Source organism: Rhagoletis zephyria, unplaced genomic scaffold (genome assembly GCF_001687245.7).
Source record: "Rhagoletis zephyria isolate East Lansing unplaced genomic scaffold, Rhagoletis_zephyria_1.1 Rzeph_scaffold_04958, whole genome shotgun sequence".
Taxonomy (NCBI): domain Eukaryota; kingdom Metazoa; phylum Arthropoda; class Insecta; order Diptera; family Tephritidae; genus Rhagoletis; species Rhagoletis zephyria.
The window spans coordinates 24567-39798 of NW_016162041.1; the positions used below are offsets into that span (position 1 = coordinate 24567).

At 33.8% G+C, this 15232-nt stretch overlaps 1 protein-coding gene across 1 annotated transcript; it reads right to left on the reverse strand.

Moving 5' to 3' along the window:
* Window positions 1-4886: 4886 nt before the first annotated feature.
* Window positions 4887-5744, reverse strand: LOC108371407 (protamine-like). Its single transcript, XM_017626961.1, has 3 exons — window positions 5290-5744; window positions 5177-5231; window positions 4887-5089 (listed from the first exon to the last, which is right to left on the reverse strand). Exons 1-3 carry the CDS (start codon window positions 5539-5541, stop codon window positions 4887-4889), a joined length of 510 nt encoding a protein of 169 aa, XP_017482450.1. The 5' UTR covers window positions 5542-5744.
* Between the last annotated feature and the right edge of the window lie 9488 nt (window positions 5745-15232).

A 15232-nucleotide genomic window follows, 5' to 3' on the forward strand; every position in this document is an offset into this window, starting at 1 on the left:
AATCTTTTTTATACAACTGCAAGAATTCGGGGAAACAGTGAAGCTTTTAATTTGCTGGCAAAATTCTAACCAGTAAGACCTTTTAATGAGTGGTGTGTCTGCAGAAAATAAAAACGTGCGTGCATACATATGTACTAGGGATGTTGATTTTTTTTCGCTTCCCTGGGATCCCGGGATTTTCGGGATGTCGTTATCGTAACACCAGGATCCTGGGATTAGTCCCGGGATTTAGATATTTATTACTTTTCAATAACTTAAATCGTTAAAATTGCTTATATCTCTCCTACCATAAAATAAATAAACAATTAATAGTTTTGAAACCTACTTTTTTATTTAAAGTGGCGTTTTTATTTTTCTCTTTGACGTCAAGATTTATTTCAAAGGACTTTATAATTTCAACGATATTATTAGTTCCAAAAATTAATTGAAAAATTCAATGCAGTGTAGAATAAAAATATGGGTACCAAGTGAGAGTGGAAATTTCTGTAGAATTTAAAAAAATTAAAAATTTTTGCATTCCCAAGGATGAATAGGTAATTTTTCACGCTGATAAAGATAGAAGGACGAAATTCGAGGATGTTAACGAGTTTATATAAGTCCTTGCCATATAATGTTTTCAAAAACAAATATTGCGAAGTTTCAAGGATAAAACTTTAAAAGGATATTTTCAGTACTTGCCAGTCCCTGTGCACCAAAAAATTTAATCTGTTTGAAGTCTACAAAATTTCCTCTTTAATTTGATACCCATAAAAGAAAAAGTTCTCTAGGCTTATTTCCCTGAATTTTTTAAATTATTTTTGAATTACTGACGTCAGAGCGAAAAACTAAAAACGCAATTTCACTATATTTGGCCCATGGTTTTGTGAATTTATTGATTTTTGTGTGTAAAATTTACTATTGCACGGTGTTGTATGTATAATGAGCTAGGCAATTATAAAAAAATATTAATTATTAAATAAAAAAAAACAGAAATATAGCCAATACTGGTCAAGAAAAGGAGTTTCTATTATTGCCATCAGTGCAAATTACAAATTATTTGCCAAGAATCCTGGTATTTATGGGACATAAAAAAGGTCGGAATCCCGGGATTAACATTCCTAACATTTACATGTAGAAATATGCATACTATTTCCGTGCATGTAGACCCTGCAGGAAATGTATCTAACTAGAAGCAAAGTTGAAGTTAAATAGTAAGAATCTAAAGGTCACTATTTTTTATATATCGTCATTGATACTGCAAAATGGTCTAAGTCTATTAGTACCCTTGACACTTATATGTTCTCCTACTTGTATCGGAATGCATCTGCAAATCGTTACACCCTAATAAACCATTGACAAAAAAACTGTCTACCTTTGGCTGATGAAGATGAATGATTGCCAGAAGCGATCAGATACAGATAGCAGATCCATTAAGCACCAGAGGTAAGAAGTGACATAGAACGTTATGCAGTATCACCGACGATATGTATTTTCTTTTAGGAAAGCTTACTAAGGGTCGTTTTCTCAAGTAACCTGTAACTTTAGAGCTCACTTTATATTTAAAGGTTGCATTAAAATTTATGATGGTGTCCAAAGTAAAGCATTTTCTTGTCGGATTTAAATTGGTGTACAACCAAGAAACATACATACGTCAAAAACCGATAATAGAAATGCTTAACTTTAGACATAGCTTTATTTTTAATCCAACCTTTAAATATAAAGTGAGCCATAAAAGTATTTGTTAAGTGTAGAAAAAAAAGTGTATTCAAAGTAAAATTTGTTTGAGGATATTTAAATAGAAACTTGCATGACTTCTGCATTACTTTTCACTTAGTTTCAAGTTAGCTTTTTGTAGCTCACTAAATGTTATACATTTTATCGAAATCCCGCTAAAAACCTAACTACAAGTGGTTTACTTTTTTGCCACTTGATATTTTTTTTCCTACAGGGGACGTACACAAATGCATACAAGCACAAATACATATGTGCATACCAGTGTATGCGCCTAAATTTATGTAGTGTAACGCTGAAAAAAACTGAAAATGTCGGAATGCGGAAGAAACGAAAATTACCGAGTTGCCACTTACATACAATTTGTCACGCACACATGCCCTTTCAGGAGTTTCAATGTTTCAGGAAATAAAACACTGATTCTTCGCTAAATTTCCATTCTGGTCTTTACATTTACATGCACTTCTTATATCACTGTCATATCATTTTTAATTGTCTGTCTCATATAAAAATATCTGGCAGCGAGCTTAATGGTTGGTTTTATTTAACATTTGCACTGTGGAACGTGCTTTTTTGCAAAGTGATTACAAAAACGAGTATGTGCAAATAAGTTTTTATTACAATTACACTGATGATGTTCAACATATTATAACTGAGATTAAGTGCTGCCTTAGAGCTTGTAGTAGAGTTGGTTGTTCATGTTTTTCCAGCGAAATATATAAGTAAAAATGTATATTCAAAACATAGCCATCCTTGCGTTCTGATCAGTGTTGCCAGGTCACCGAAGTGACAAATCGTCAGTTTGGTTCTCAAAAATCGTCAGTTGCATGCAAAAGTCGGCAACATATAGAAACTTAAAATAAACCAGGTTTTTGGTTTTTTTTCTGATTGATGTACATAAAAAATAAGAAGTTAAAAGTTTTTACGAGTTTTTTAAATTCACATAAAAATTACTTAAAAAAATTATTTTCTTCGCATTTTCTTCTTCATTTTTAGATCATTAAGCCGGGCAGGCTGCACCAATCAATTTTAAATTTATCAGCCTGTTAAAATTTAAAATTACACAATTTTGTTCGAAAATTAAACAATTTAAATTTTAGCAGCCTGATAAATTTAAAAGTGATGAGTGGAACTTTGGATAACTCGTATGACATATGTTTTTGTCACAAAGTTTTTCGTGCTATATTTCATTTTTGAAACTTTTAAGTATATCGGTGTTTGGATAAAACTCAAAACAAGAACAACAATTTCCTTTTAATAAGTCCGTGTGAACAAAATTCCCTCAAGAGTTGAGTTTTCTTGCAAATCAGCATCTACTGGCTCGACAACTGAGGTAAAGAGAACATCAAATATTTGCAAACTGCAACTTTACCACGTGCATTAAAAACTGTTCATACTTACAAGTTTTGCTAAATAAATTATTCATAATTTCCTTCGCTCAATAAAATATGTATCCGTACACAACGCAAAAACTGTGAATTTGACCGCATAAACTGCACAAGTAGTGATGAAACAAAGACGAAAACTAAAACTACTTATCGACAACTAATGTTAGTGCTGCCATATGACATAATTTGTATACGACAATTGTGAATTAGCAGAAATGGTAAACAAGTGGTTACACTGCAATTTTTAGTTATCTGTGTAACAATCTTCAAAGTTCAGAATCAAACAAATTTGCACATCACTCAAAAAAAATCGTCAAATCGTCATAGCCGTAAAAAATCTTCAAATCGGCAACCTGGCTACACTGATTCCGATCAGTGTCAGACGATGGTTTCTAACTCTGTTAGGTCGAGGCCACGCAATAAGCGGCAAAGCGGCGAGCGGCTCGGTACTTTAATAGTATTTCGTAAGATACTACTTCCATATTATGGATAATCGGATACCCATAACCCTCTAGGTTAGGTTTATCTTTGTTTAAAAGTATCATATTCAAAGTATTGGGTTGTATTGTTTTTGGAAATCGATAATTTGATTTCAATATTGTAATCTTAAGAGAAGAAGAAAATAACCAAGGATCTTATTAAGCACATATGTACTATAAAACATTTTGAATAAATTAAATAAAGAAATGCAGGCTAAGCCGCGCAGGTATAAACAAAGGTTGCACTTGACGAAGGAGTTAGAAAACTAACATCGACCCTTACTAATGCTTACAATGCATCCTGCCCACTTTCGCGCAATAAGCATAGATCTAAACCTCCGTGGTGGAATATGGAGCTGGGATCACAATAATGAATTCTGCTGGGGGGAGCACAAAGGCTTACTGAAATCATATATGTACATAAAAAAGAAGTGCGAGGAGCAAAGAATAAATCCTGTGTGGACTTCTGTGAGAACTTAGAGGAAAAGGAAACAAACGTGGTGGACAGGCTTAAAAAATTTCTAACCAAGACTCCAGGCGCACCTAGCCTTATACGTAAGAGTTGCGGGGACTGGACCGATTCAAGCGAGGAGTCACTAGAAGACTTGGTCAGCACCCACTTTCCGAGATGGATGCACTCGACAGACCTCGATAGTGGTGGAGTTATAGCGAGTAGCTTCAAAATCTAAAAAAAACAGAAATTGCGCAATAAAGTTGCTTACTTTACAATTGAGGCGGGTATTGTGGCATCGAAGCCACTTAATGGAAATTGCTCGATTCGCAAGTCACAATACCAGCCATGAATTGCTAGTGATGAGCAAGTGATTATCAAAATGTTGTTCTATGTGAAATACCGTTCATCCAATATTGCCCCACATTCATGATAAAGTGAACCATTTGGTTAAAAGAAATTTTTCGCCGAATATTCATGCTAAGGCTGATAATCGTCAAAACTTTCGCGTAGAACATGATGCTCTTTCACCAAAAATAACACTGCCAACTTAATTGTTGCTCGAATACACCCTAATACATCCAAAAAATTTATTTATGCTTCCATAATACCGTTGCAGTTTGCCAAACTTTGAAATCAATACTCTCACCTAGAAATGCTCTCCAAATCGAAACTAAATTTTCTAGAAAATATACATACATATTTTTACTTTTATTTACATACAAACTTTACAATTAGTAGTCGCCTTAAAAAGTGCGTACTGCAGACTCTTCACGAACCACATATGTATAAGTGACCTAATAATTCATCGCAAATATTTTCATTTTCCCCGAAATTTGTCAAATAGATGCGCCACCACTAGACTCTGCAACTTCGCCTCTTTTTCCTTCGACATGCACGGCGCCTCGGTCGTCGTTTCATGGCGCAACTCATCTTTGGCCGCCTTTTGCGTCCACATTTAGCCATTCGCCTCTTGCGGCGTTTTTTACAACCAGCATTTGCCCTAGGGCACACAGGGCCGCAGTCTTTCGCATATGACACCACCCGCATTTGTGTCGGCTTTATCAATTGCTGCTGCTGTTGCTGCTGCCGCTGCTGCTGCTGCTGCAGCTGCTGCTGCTGCTGCCACTGCTGCTGCTGCTGCTGCTGCTGCTTATGTGGCGGCGGTTGCGGTAGTTTTCTTTTCTTGGGTGCATAAAAAGCCTAAGGTAAATACTTAAGATTGAACATCATTGACAGCGCAAAAAATTCTCATACTAACCTCTTCAATATACCGCAATTTGCTCTCTTTTGCCATATTATTCCATTCCTTAGCGCCGCGTCGTATGATTTCCACAGCTGAGAGACCACAATTGCGTTGACGAAATTCGCGTAGAAAATTCAAATATGGATTGCGATGAAGCGGTCCCCTAGGACGTTGGCATTTACCAGCCTTCGTTTGGTTAAATGCTGTCTTCGACACGCAATTCGTCTTCGACGTGGAACGCAACGACAACTTTTTCTCAACCTCCATCTTTGGATAACCTATTTTGCAAGCAATTTTTTGCGATGGGACGCACGAATTTAGATTTAGATAGATAAAATAAATTCTTTGTTTGGTAAATACGTTTAATTTTTTAACAATTAATAAATTTTAATCTTTTTCACTTAAATTTGTTGTTATTGAAAAAAAAATCTATGAACTTGAAAAATGTAAGAAAATATTGAAATGATTTTCAAATCTCGTGATTTTAGTGATTTTCCAAAATAAGGTGTCAAATTAAAACTCTTGGACAGCAGCAAGGCGAATATATATATACTTGTATATATATATATATATATATATATATAAGGCGAATTTGCCTTGGACAGCAGATATGCAATAAGGTTATACTTTTTTGAATAGAGTTGCCACCTTTTAAAAATTTTAATTCAAATTATCTTAAAAAAATCCATTATTTCCAAAAGGGTATCAGCGGAAAGGGTTTTGAAAATATTTGTTTCTTAACTTAACCTAATTAGGGTTGCCACCTGTTCAAAAACTAATTTCAATTTGAATTAAGAAAATTAATTAGGAGAAATATGTTTCAACATATGGGCGCATAACGAAAGGGGCTTCAGAAAGTGGCCGTTTGAATATATTTTGAAGAGGGTTGCCACCTTCTTGCAATGTCGAATTTAAATAACTTATCCAGAAGTTATATGAAATGTTAAAATAATGATGTGAAACGAACGAATATTAAGAAGACTTTAGTTTGAAGACACAAAACATTTTTGGAGTGTTGGAAGAGGGTTACCACCTGTTTAAAATTAAATTAGAACAAGTTAAATGACTTATTAAAATATGAGTATCAATCGAAGGGGGGTTGAAAAATCTTTATTTCTGAACTATATTTAGCGGAGTTGCCACATGTTTAACTAATATAATTCAACTTAATTCATCAGTTAGTTAAAATATGTATCGCAATGTAAGACGAAGAATATTTAAGAATATCTTAGCGCGAAACTACTTTTCAAAAGGGCTGCCACCTGTTTAGAAGGTCGAATTTAATTATATCTATATATATAATACGCGAAAGGACCTTTTGTCCAGGTCATCAGACCTGATTCATTCGTTTGATTTTCAAAAATGAGGTGTCAAATTAAAAGGCTTGGATGCAGATGTGCAATGAGGTTTTACTTTTTGCCATAGGTATCAGTCGAAATGGTTATTAAAAGCTTATTTATGTATTTACAGATAGGTAAATGTTTCAGTACTTTTCTCCATGAGTATGGGATTGATACCATATCAAGTTCCAGGACTCTACCACAAATACTTCCAGAGATATGCGGTATGAAAAATTCGATTGGATGGGAGATGCCACGATCCCTTGATATAACGAAATTATTAGCAGCCTATAACCAAAAGGTGTCCTCAATTTCAAAGAAATCGGTACAGCCGTTTGCAAGATCACCTCTTATAAAAATAGGGGACTTCTCTTTACATATATATAATTGGTATAGATAATGAATATACGTAAATAGCCAATACCCGATTGCTTTGCGGCACCTTAAAACACCTTTCCAACTGTAAAACAATCGTTCAATTCTATTCTATGAATTTCTAGAAAAACTGATCATATGTACAATTTTTTCGAATAGATCGGTCCCTGGATCAGACCAGTCATTCGCAAGATTACCTGTTGCAAAAAGAAAGGGACTTCTCTTTATATAATTAGTATAGATTGGCTGGCGAAATTAAAACAAGAATAAAAGAAAAAGGTTGTTAATGAAAAGAAAATCAAAGAAAAGTATTTTTTTCTTTTTTGTAGCAAAACTGTAAATAAAGGATGTAAGAAATTTCAACGAAAACACTAACAGCCGCTGTGAACAGCCTTCAGCCTACAATCGCAAAACTCGTTTTCAAAGTGTTTTCGTTGTCGGTCAGAACATGGTATTACAGATCTGGGGGATGTGTTAAAGGACAAAAGAGGTAATAGTTAATTCAGCTCAGACGACTCTTTTATCAATAATATTTTGCACAAAAGTTATACTTTAAATTTTTCTTCTGTTCAAAAGGTTCTCTAGGTTCAGGATATAGCATAGAATCATATTTAAGAACACCTTTGACGAAGAGCAATTTTAGTAATTTTTTTCGGAAATAGCTTCAACCTAAACATAGAACCATCAACATTTTTACAAACGACTTAAAATGGTTAAAAGAGAGAGAGTCAGGCGGCAATTAAGGCAGTTGCCCCAAAAAGTATTTCATCCAAAAACGTCCTTCGTAGCTGGGAAGCCATTGATAGGCTGACCTTAAACAGAAGGCTGCAATGAATAGAGGGTATAAAATAGTTGGCGTGACTGCCAAGAGCGCTACCAGTCTGATGTTCAAACAGGCAAAGTGCATTCATAGGATAGTCGCATAACGTGACAAAAAGCCAACTCTTAAGACAAACAAAAAAAAAACGTACAAAAAACGCTGAAGAAATGGAAAAAAAATTACTACGAAATTATTTTCGTCCGTTTACAGCTCTCTAGATAAAAAATGCTCCTATATTTACATACATATTTTTTCAATTGAGGGAAATAATGAACAATATTTCTTGCAATTTTTCATGAGCTGGAAGCTAAGCTTAAAATCGCGTTGTAAAATAGGAAAATTGGGATGTGGAATTTCGCCCTTATTAAAAAAAAAAAGATTAATAGTGAAAATTTACAAAAAAAAAACTCACGCGAATTTTTATTTCCGATTTTCGCTTACGACGATTTTTTTATTAAAAAAAAAACATAATTTACGCATAGTAAAAATTTTAAATAAAAAAATATTCAAAAATATTTTATACATACATACAAATTGCAAATCAAAAATCGCACGATTTAAAATATGTATTATTTTATATTAAAAAAATACAATATCCAAATTTTTCCACGGTTAATATCATTGATTTTTGATAAGTTTTTTTCGCTGACGGTGTCATGCATTTTCTTTCAGTATCTATGTTCAACAATTTTTATTCGTGTGGAAGAATATAATAACACTATCTGCAAAAAACGACCAAAAAATCAAGGCGAATTCTTAGCAACATGAAACTTGCACTTTCTTAAGCTAGAATTTAATGGACCATAAAACTGCATACTAAGTTTTTGTTTAAAAATTAAAAAAAAAAATTTTGTTGTTAAGTTTGTTCTTGTAAAATTTTTATAATATTTCTATAAAGTTTGAAATTTGGACTTACATATATGGTCTTTGTTTGATAATGAGTTGTATTTTTATAAAAAAATATAAAACATTAAACAAGCAAAAGAAAAATAGCCAAAACTGGTCAAAATGCCGTGTCACTATTATTTTCCACATGACTGTAGGTTTGGCCGCCCTAATACTAGGTATAAACTTTAGCTTTTTGACTCACAAAACAGAAAGCCTAAATAAAATACTTTAATTTTTCTCAACAGCCGAGGTGAATTTTTTTTTGGCTCTAAAGTGTTCAGCACTTTGGGGAAAAATGTCATGACTTTGAGCAAAAAAAAAGCCAAATTTATCAGCACTAAACTAGTAACGGAATTAAAGTTGTATGAAAAGAAACAAATCAAAATTCCGCAGAAGTCTCATCACACAAGAGTAAGGACAATGCACAAAAGGAAGGACGAAGAAGAATAGTAACAGTGGAGGACTTTTTTTTTTTGTCGCTCCGCCATTATCTGGCAGACAAAAATATTGCGGTAGTCCGCATAAAGTGAAATGTATTTATTTGCCGAAAGACTGGACCGGGGATACAAACAGCGATGCGACGCAAACTGCCGCACGTAGCCACAGTTGCGAAAGCTATCCCACATACTCAGGATTTCAAGCGCGTTTTGAATATCAACAAATGGGAAGGGCGAGCTACATATACATATGTATACTACTCAGCTGATGTGCTTTTTCTTATCAACTTTTGCATGTACATATGTGTGTGTGTGTCTGCATCTGACAGTGAAGTTGGCGAAGGACTTCTGCAGAATGGCGGCTGGATGCGTTGCAAGTTATTCATGACTTTGACGCTGAATTACGACTGCAATAAGATGCGTCTTTGCATTCAGTTTTTATGAATTAACTGCTACTTTTTTGCACACCCAAACCTATGTGGGTAGGTGTGGGTGTGTGTGCTTACAAAAGTATACATGTTCATACATATATGGCAGAAGAATGTTGATATGTTTCGCGATAGTTTAGCTACTGGCTTTTAGAAAAAAAATTTACAAAAGGCATCAACCGTAATCTTTTAGACAAATTATATTACATGCAGCAGCAGTTCACGGAATCTTTTAAGCTTCATGAAAAAGTGTATTATTATTATTATTATTATACAAAATTTAATATATTTATTTATTTTGGATGCACTTTTTTTTTAATATTTGTGTTGCCACGCTTTATTTAAAGATTACTTAAATATCTTAGTAAAAATAAAACACAGCAAAAAATAAAGCTATAAAAAGGCCGATTCTGATAAAAATGAAAAGCGCCAAATGCATGGGATAACAGTGAACCCAATGGAAATCCAATAAGCGTTAATTAACATTGTAATTTACCTCCCTTGTAGCCAATTAAATTACAGTAATAAAAGTGCAAGTATCAGGACGCTAAAAACTCGCTTTGATTTTTATTAATTCTTTAGGGGAAGGAAAATCCTACCGACCAAAATTTGGACTATGAAAATTTAAATTTTTGCATTGTGTACTTCTAATAGACTGTATAGAAAAAGGGTTCAAAAGATGTACATGATTTCAAGCGTATTTATTTTATGTCAGCATTTCTAGGGGAAAGTCTATATAGTCAAAATAGAATAGAAGTGATATATCTATGTTAGTTATGGTCCAAGCTGGTTTATTTTTATACCCGAGCGCACTTGTGCACCGCGTGCTGAATTTTTTTTTTTAAATTCGTAGCTAAATTTTTTTGTAATGTTTCTATAAAAATACCGTCTAAACTTTAATTAAAATCACATAAACACTGTTTCACACTTTATACAAAATTTTGGAGAATTCAAAAAATTTTCATCAAAATTTCAACTTTTTACTCTGAATTTTTAAAACATTTTTGGGCAATCACAGTTTCAGATTTTATATAAAATTTAGAAAAATTTAACAAATTTTATTCAAAATTTCAACTCTTTACTCTGAATCTTTAGAACGTTTTTGGGCATGCAGTTTTATAGTCCATAAATTTTTAGTGAAATGAAGTACATGAAACGGATAAAAAATCCCGTTAATTTTTGCGATTTTTTTTTTTTGGTGACGCCTTTCTACACTTTTTTTTCCAATACATAGCATGAATTTCTTATGAAATAAAACGCGGGAGAACGATAGCAACAAAATTTCAAAAAATCAACGCAAGGTTTAGTAAATTGCACTTGTTATATAAAAAAACTGATAAAGTAGTCTAAAAAAAAATCTCAAAAATCACCGCGATTTTTTAGCCGGTAGAAACTCTTACACTTCATTAGACTAAAATTGTATGTAAAACTGGATATCCAAAAAAGTTCTAAAAATTCAGATTAAAAAGTTGAAATTTTGATAAAAATTTGTTGAATTTTCCTAAATTTTGTATAAACTTTAATTAATTGATTTATTGAAATTTTAACAAATATATACCTACAAAGCGTTTATGGTTTTTATTCAAAGTTTTATTTTCTTTCGTTAAGAGAAAAATGCAGCTCAATTATTTATGTATATTTGAAAGAAATCCCTTTTCTTTACCTACATAAAACGTAAGTGTACATACAAATGTACCACTACAATGCATCCACTTACTATTCGTTGCCAAAAATTGCTTAATTGTCAGTGACTTTCGTTAGTTGACCGGCAAACTGCGAAAACGAAAAAAAAAAAAAATAAAATAAAACAATTCAACAATGGCTGCTGTTCAGTTAGAGTCTTTCAACTGAATAGTCTGTCTGAGAAACGGAAGTAAAAGTAAATAAACCATCGATGAGTAGACAGTTAGCGGAGATATTTTAAGAGCTCTATGGAATGTATGTATGTGCAATAGCCTTTCTGGCATGATTGGAGCAATCGTCTTGCCGCCACCGAATGACTAAACATTCCTTTGCAGTTGGAATGTTTTCTTTGCAGAAGCTAATATAGCATAGAAAAGATAACTATGTGCCTAGGAAAGCAAATATCCGTACAAAAGAGTTAAGACATGTTGGAATACTCGAAGGGCGTATAAAAATTCGTATGTCGGCATAAGGAAACAAGTAAGCAAGCAAACAATGATTAGTGAAAGGAGTTGTGGCAGGAAAGACTAGAATTGCAATGAACTCGAAATGCTGGTATTTGCTTTTCCGAAAAAAAAAAAAATAATTTTCTACTGCTTCCTATCAGTAATGTAACTAAAAATTGCAGAGACATAACTATTATAAGAGAAAAGAATAAAAGTCAATCAATAATCATTATATTGATTTTGAATATTTTTCTATAATTTTCTATATTTTTCGAGTCATCTATAATTATTATTCAAGGACTTATACTATAAAAGTCCTTTCATAATAATTATCAAGGAGATGAATATTTTTAAGTCTTCAAAGACTTTTATTTAAAGACTTTTATTATAAAAGTCCTTTCATAATAATTATGAGCACGAAAAAATTTTTTAATTCTTAAAAGATGGGAATAGTTCAGGAGCATTTCAGAATTTGTTGTGGTTCAGTTTGGGGCTAGGAGGGCACCAGTTCGGGACTAGGGGAGGAGTTTGAGCCCAGTTGGGGTTTGGTATACAAAATTTTTTCGCACTCATAATTATTATCAAAAGGCTTTTATAATATAAGTATCAAAATAAAAGTCTTTGAAGAATTAAAAAATGTTTATCTCGCTGATAATTATTATGACAAGACTTTTATAATATAAGTCTCAAAATAAAAGTCTTTGTAGACTTAAAAATATTTATCTCAATGATAATTATTATGATAGGACTTCTATTATATAAGTCTTAAATATAATATTTATCGATACTTGAAAAAATGTTCTCGCAAGACTTTTATAATTCGTACGAAAATTTTGATGACTTTTTTAAAACTCTACCATGAAATAACTATTATTCTGAGTCTCTGAAAAATTGTGTTGCATGTATGATAGCGTTTCCTTCGGCGTTAAATTTATTTTATCATTGCGTATCCCCTGAGGAGAAGGACCTGAAAGTCTTTCTTTGTTTTTATACCTCATCCAGTTTCCATTTAGCATACAGATTTTGATTCAGCATAAAGAGCAGGACAGCTGTTGGCGAGGTCTTAGTTTTCTTCTCAGTTGTAACCTACCTAATTTCAAATAAACCCAAAACTATTTCTAGCTGCTTTGATGAATATATTAAATACTCTAAGAAAGCCCGCTTCAAACCAGGTACTTTTTGAGCAAACAACTTGAGTTCTTTGCGGGAAAATGGCCAAATCTTCAGTATAATAAATTCGTACCTTCTTATGGTAGATTGACTTCGGACTTTTTATTTTCGTAAGTGAGGTGTACATTTATATCCATATAATCCATCTTCGATAGCTAAGAATTTATTTCTCATTTTAATTTTGGATACATCAATTATTTAAGCACCAAGAACAAATAGCTGAACTAACTTTTAGAGCACTATGATTTGATGGAATGCAGCTGGAATTTCAAGACACCTAATGTCAAAAGCGCCTTTGCAAGGCTGGTTGATGTCCAAGGAAACACTAATACTGACATGAAATGTTAAGTACAAGAAAAATATGCAACCTTGAGACGTCTACTACAGTTGCCATGAAAATTTGCTGTTTGATTTGAGGTGGGAGACAGGTTGATGAGGAATCAAGTACCGTTGTTGTTGTGGTTGTTGTTCCAGCGCTGCTACTAAGCCCCGCCTAAGTCGTATAGTCCATCCAGCACTGCTGGGTTTAAGTGGACTGGTGAAAAGGTGATTGGTATCGTGGTTGAATCTCCACAAACCGTATACGTGTTTAGGGTCGATTCTGGATAGTTACAAGCTCAGAAGGCTGCATCATTCGGACCTTATCAAGCTTATTCTGCTAGTTACCTAACATTTTGTAACCGGGAAATTTTATTACCAAAAAATTACACAATTTCTTGTAAGCGCAATTCGAGGTACCTTGGTAATGGTATACAAAGTGACAGGAACTTTATTTACCTATAACACAATATTTGTTAACAACCGTCAAGTACCTTTGTTCGCTTCCGTTAGCAAGGAACAGAAGCACAAGAAGTTCGGAATCTCACATTCTAGAGCTACTCTCAGCAAACCAATATATGCAAGAAATGGGACCACATTTCCTGCTATCTACCTACTGCCACCGAAGAATTATGCAGTTGAATTTGTCCGCGTGCGGCAGAGAAAGAAGATGCCATCTAGTAAGCCACTGAGACGGGGCGCAATGCTATCAATGTGGGATCGTTGTAGGGAGTCGTTCATGTCCTCCGTAAGAGCTTTAAATGCTAAATGATAGTAAAAACGGCTCGAAATTTTTATCAGAAAGGTAGCACGAATCATCAGGCGAGGACGACGAAACCGATGCCCCACCGTCTTACTCCGAAGAGGTACGAATACATGGCAGGTTTGTAGCCAACATCTTCTAGATCTGATAATGCATATGTGTGTCCGCGGAGCTATTAAAACGCGGCAACGAGGAGTAAATTAAGTGCATGCACTTTTGTGGGATAAACGCATGCCTGAGGCCTGGAATTTAAGTGTGCTCAGCTTAATCTATAACAAGTGCGACCATCTCATGTAGGCTCACAATAGCCCAGGTAATCACCATACGCCAAATTTTTGGAAGGTCCGGCCAGCGAGGGATCGACAAACATCATCTGAATAAATTTGTGAGAGGGAAAACTAGGCGTGGTGGACGAGTTGCCGCAGGATGCGTCAGACTAGGCTGAGCATGCCTTGAAGTGTGATAAAGTTATTATTTTAGAAGGTTTTGTTATATAACACTGGAGAAGTGAATATTTAAGTTTCATGAAGGAAATTTTGGCATTTGGCGTATAGCCAGTCATCATGCTCGTGCTGGTATATACGCAGAAGCATCGACAAGACAATAACAACATCCGATGTGGAAGCCCTTAGACCAGAGAAGCGAGTACCAGATGTTATGGGGAACGATGAGCTCAATGAGATTTACAGCGATATTGACATTTGCAGCGGCTAAAAATACTGGATGTTGGCTTGATTACGTTAGGTGTTTTAGAATAAATAGCCAACCACCACAGTTTGAAAAAGTGGTGTCTTCATAGAAACAACTAATCTCTGAAGCCCGCTGGGATATGTTAAGTGAACGAACGATGTGCGTATGTATGAGGCATTTTTCGTCAACTGAAGCCGTGCTTTTTACAAAATGGGTTCAGAAAAAAAGTTTAACAAAAAGCAATTGCTTAGTTTTTATTCATAAGGACATAGTTTTTATTCATTGGACAAAGTTTTGAAAAATGATTGGATGGTACTTGAAATTTTTTAATCGGCGTTTTTTGTGGACACTGATAACGAATACGATCATGAAATTTTAAAATTCAAAAGGGCGGGTATAACAGATATCGCTAAATATTTAAGTGCTATATAATATATGTATAATATAAAAAATTTTTTTTCATACCAAAATTAAACTTCGTGAAAATTTTAATTTTTTTTAAGAAATGTTTGTTTTTATAATGCTTTGAGAGTATTCCGCGAACCAAATATTTTGAACCCTAAATAGTTGTTTTTTTGACAATTAGAACTTTTGTTAAAA